General features: G+C 34.3%; 1 protein-coding gene across 1 annotated transcript; it reads right to left on the bottom strand.

Moving 5' to 3' along the window:
- Positions 1 to 1,240: 1,240 nt before the first annotated feature.
- LOC144998550 (exopolysaccharide production negative regulator) lies at positions 1,241 to 4,051 on the bottom strand. The gene is made up of 5 exons (XM_078958298.1): positions 3,634 to 4,051; positions 2,803 to 2,933; positions 2,614 to 2,736; positions 1,650 to 1,777; positions 1,241 to 1,560 (listed from the first exon to the last, which is right to left on the bottom strand). Exons 1-5 carry the CDS (start codon positions 4,034 to 4,036, stop codon positions 1,257 to 1,259), a joined length of 1,089 nt encoding a protein of 362 aa, XP_078814424.1. The 5' UTR covers positions 4,037 to 4,051; the 3' UTR covers positions 1,241 to 1,256.
- Positions 4,052 to 4,560: the final 509 nt, after the last annotated feature.

The raw sequence follows: 4,560 nt of genomic DNA, 5'->3' as shown, positions 1-4,560 counted from the left end.
CATCCGATTATCACATTTTTCTTGGATACAATCTTGTCTAATGATCCTCGAAGCACCAACACACCATCTTGCTAAGACTAAGACTGAGTATTACAGCATAGCCGTTCAGCTCTCGAGCCTCTTGGTTGCGTAACACTACCTCTTTTGTCTATTGTGATAACATATCGCCATCTACATGTCGGCTAACCCGGTCCAACACCAACGGATCAAACACATTAAGCTCGACATTCACTTTATCCGAGACAATTTCTCTTGGTCACATTCATGTTCTACATGTTCCATCTCATACCAGTATGCATGCAAACATCTTACAAAGGGGTTGCCTTCTCCATTTTTCAGTGAGCTTTGTCACATCTTGACTGTTCACCAACTTCCTACTCAAACTACATAGACATTAGTAGTCATGTATTACATCTTGACTGTTCACCAACTTCCTACTCAAACTACATAGACATTAGTAGTCATGTATTATACGGACCGTTTGTTTGTATGGTGGCCTAGCCCCATATGTTGTACGTAATGCAGATTTTTAGTGTCAAAGAAAAATTATACATGTTACTCACCCCGTAATAGTGACGATTGGTGGGACATCTCTCCTTGTTTAAGTTCTTTGTTCATGGGTAGATCGTATTTTAACAGTTTAGATGTACTTCCTTTATTGATCATGCATCTTTCTTTATCCATATGTAACCTATGCTTAAGTTTGCTATTTTACGTCAGATAAGGGTTAGTTACATGATAGAAATCTTTAATTGTTTTTCTTTAGCGTCCAAAAACAGGATTGAATTGCGAACACTAGCAAAATCAAAATCATTCTTTCTTCCGTCTTTCTTTTATTTTTCTATATCGTAACAATCAAACGGATGTAAAATTTCGTAACACGTATTAAATTTTTCTATCACTTTCATCATAATGTTTACATGAAAACGCCATTTGAAAACTACAATTTGAATCCCCAAAACAAAATCTTTAAACATCAATCGTAAACATCTTTTTCATGGCTATCATCATCATCACCTTTTTCCCATTGTGGCATCTTATCTTTTCTTTTCCTCAGTCTTCAATTTTTCCCACATTCCCTTTTACATCAACAACTAGCATAAGCACTTTCATTTAATTTTTTATTGTTACAATATCATGCTTTCAAAACTTTTTTTTATCAAAGAGTGCAATATATATATATATATATATATATATATATATATATATATATATATATATATATATATATATATATATATATATATATATATCTTCTATTTATAAGCATCAAATACATCCAATAGTCCAAGCTTTCCCCAATACTGAATCGCTACCCAACTCACAAAAGAACAATATGCTACAAGGAAACAAAGACGCTTCAATCTAAGTAAATAGACCATTTTAACCCTAGACATGTTGACAATACGAGACTTTAGTAAATATAACATTCTACCCAAAGCAATGGTGATTAAGGAAGTTAAGAACCCGGTAATTGCTCCAAATACAACTTCCCATCTAAACCGCCTCCCTTGTGCTCGACCCGTTTGAGAAAGCCACGTCATCAACATCTCGGTTGACCTATAAAATTTTAAAATAAAATCGCGTGTTAATTGTCTGTTGATTTGTTTATTATACACAAATAAATAGTTGATAGTTGATAAACTTACAGGATAAGATATCGTTTAAGCATCTCCATCATCGATGGGTGGTCAGCTTGACAATTAAAAAACTCATCATAATATAAGTTTAATTTGGAAATTCCCAATGTATACCAACAATCATAAGTTTCATTCACCTAAAAAAAAAAGAACAAGAAGAAGGTGAGATACAGGTAAGGCTGTGTTTGTTATAGACTGGACTGGACTGAAAAAGCTTCTTAGTGCTATTTTCAACGAGGATGAGGAGGGTATTTACGTCTTTTGTGCAGACGAGAGATCGAGAGAAAATCCATGTCCTACCTTTTTAGGTGGGACAAAAAAGGTGACAGGCCAACAGTACAAATTGTACTATTGTATAGTTGAATGGCCAACGGTACAATCTCAAAGGGATAGATTGTGCTTTGAGATTGTACTGTAGTAAAGTTGTACCGACACTGTGTTAAGGTGTGTCAAGGTACTGGAATTGATGTCAACGAGATAGATTTCACAGTTTTTTATACCTTGAGGATGTACTGTCTGGCATGCACCTTTTTTGATGGGACAAAAAACTGCAAATTTTGTTTCGTTGACATCAATTCCAGAAGTCCTAGTCTGGTGCATGCCAGACAGTAGTAACAGTACAACTGTTCTTAGTGCTATTTTTAATGATGAGGATGAGGAGGGCATTTACGTCTTTTGTGCAGACGAGAGAAAATCCATATCCCGCCTTTTTGGGTTGGACAATAAAGGTGAATGGCCAACAGTACAATCTTAAGGGACAGATTGTACGGTTGTACACTGACACTGTGTCGGGAAACGTAATTGATGTCAACGAGACAAATTTTGCAGTTTTTTGTACCTTGAGGTTGTACTGTCTGGCATGTACCTTTTTTGACGGGACAAAAAACTGCAAATTTTGTCTCATTGACATCAATTCCAGTTCCAGTCCAATGCATGCCAGATAGTACAACCAGTTATGTTTTGTATAAAATACCTTAAATTTATCTTTAGCCATCCAGGCAGCATTGAAAGAGGGTCTGCAATTGGGTGGAAGGGCCTCATTAGGAGCTTCTGCAAATGCAATATGAGGATGACCAGAGTGGTCTGTGTATTCAACCTGAAAATTAATAACATGAGAATTCCATTTTTTATTATAATAATAATAATATAAAAAAAGGTTGACCTCAAATACAGAAGCCCAATAGTAATCATAGCGACATCTGAATTTCTTCTTCTCAGATGGATAAAAGACATGCTTTGCTTTATAATTCAGCAGTCCAAGTTCACATACTTTTGCTGATTTAAGATCTACACCTGCAAGAAATCTAGGAAATGTCATAAAGGGTAGATATGTCAATCCACATGCCATTTATTGCATTAAGGTTCTTTTTAACTTTCTATCATCTCCCTTGAAACCAGTTGAATTTAGACTAGCAAAAGGTATACTTTCATTGATCTTCCACAAAGTATTATTCTTTTTTGGTTTAGGGTTAGACCTCTTGAGATCTTCTCACAAGTTGTAATAATTTGCATCTTTCTATAGACATATATCGTTCTTCATTTTTGCCAAAAATTATGAACTGGTGGAGATATTCTTATATTCTTGCTTTTGAAATTTGTATAATTTCATCTTCTGAAAAGAAGATAAACCCTTTAAGAGTTACAAAATCAAAAGCTTCAAACATGTCAGATACATGAATAGTTACAACTAACAACCACAGTTTCATGATCAATCATTCAATTGAGTTATTAGAATCCTAATTGTCGTATAACCATACGACAGAAAAACTAAAATTTGGATCCATCTGACAGAAAAACTGAAAGTGTTCATGTATACCTAATAAAAACATACTGCGCAAAGCAATTAGAATGCAACCTAACAGGAATTAGGTAAACATATTTGCATTTCACTTCAAATTGCATGAATCCAAATCACCCACTCAATTTTAGGCCTTAAATTTCGCGTACTAGATATCAAAACACTGCTAGATTTCAAGATTCAAGAGAAACTTACTGCTGGAAACTATCTTGCACTGGCAGGGAACGGAAATTGGATACGAGATCGAGAGGTTGCTGAAGATCACCGCTAAAACCACAAGCGTAAACGCAACTAAAGCCAAAAAGAATATCGACAATAAAAGAGCAATACAGCCTCGGAAGAATAAATAACCAACAGAAACCCTTTTCCCCTCATATTCTCTGTTGGTTGTTGGTTCCTCCTCTATTGGCTCCGGTGAATTCATCGTTGATAGAAACGACGGTGTGGAAGGTCGTCCGATCACCAGAAAAGTTTTCCGGTGATCGGAATATGACGATATTCTGTTTCTAAAATGAAGAAAACCGACGGAGCCTCTCTGGCATACAATGTAAGAAAGTTGCCATTCAAAGACCCCCGTGAATGCGCCACCGCTATCCATTGTGGACTTTTTTAAGGTTTACATAAATGGTCCCTCTATTATGACCATGAAGCATAAATTGTCTCATTATCTGATCAGTTGTTCCAAGGACAAATCTTGGTATAAAAATAAAAAGATACGATTGATCAAATTTATTATTTAATTAGGTAAAGATAGAATAGTTGTATTATTAGATCAAGACTTTAAGGTCGTATTTGTTTTTGGAAAAAGCTTCTTTTTTTTACCGTTACCAAAGATATTTAAGTAAAGTTTTTTTTGTATTTTAGAATAGAAAAGACAAAAAACATAAAAAAACAAAAAAAAAAAAAAAAAAAAAAATCTTTGTAACCTTTTTCAAAACCCAAAAAACTAACGGTTGATTTAGAAAAACATTTTTAGGTTGTAACATATTTTTTTCCACGGGATGTTGTTGTGACCATTAACTTAATTTTAATAAAATAATACTTTTTACGTAGATTAACTAGAAAAATATTTTTCTTTCTGTTTTTTTGTTTTGTGGGTATTATATCGAAATTAGAGAGCAC

Source organism: Lactuca saligna, chromosome 5 (genome assembly GCF_052625555.1).
Source record: "Lactuca saligna cultivar CGN05327 chromosome 5, ASM5262555v1, whole genome shotgun sequence".
NCBI classification, from domain to species: domain Eukaryota; kingdom Viridiplantae; phylum Streptophyta; class Magnoliopsida; order Asterales; family Asteraceae; genus Lactuca; species Lactuca saligna.
The sequence above is the reverse complement of the archived record's forward strand: the minus strand, read 5'-3'. Positions and strand labels throughout refer to the sequence as shown.

Bases quoted from the DNA above. Each gene is read 5' to 3' on its own strand.
- LOC144998550 (XM_078958298.1), bottom strand. From the start codon at position 4,036: ATGGATAGCGGTGGCGCATTCACGGGGGTCTTTGAATGGCAACTTTCT. The intron at 2,934-3,633 runs GTAAGTTTCTCT...GATTTCTTGCAG, and splicing joins GTGCAAGATAGTTTCCAGCA to GTGTAGATCTTAAATCAGCA. The intron at 1,778-2,613 runs GTATTTTATACA...TTTTTTTTTTAG, and splicing joins TGGCTAAAGATAAATTTAAG to GTGAATGAAACTTATGATTG.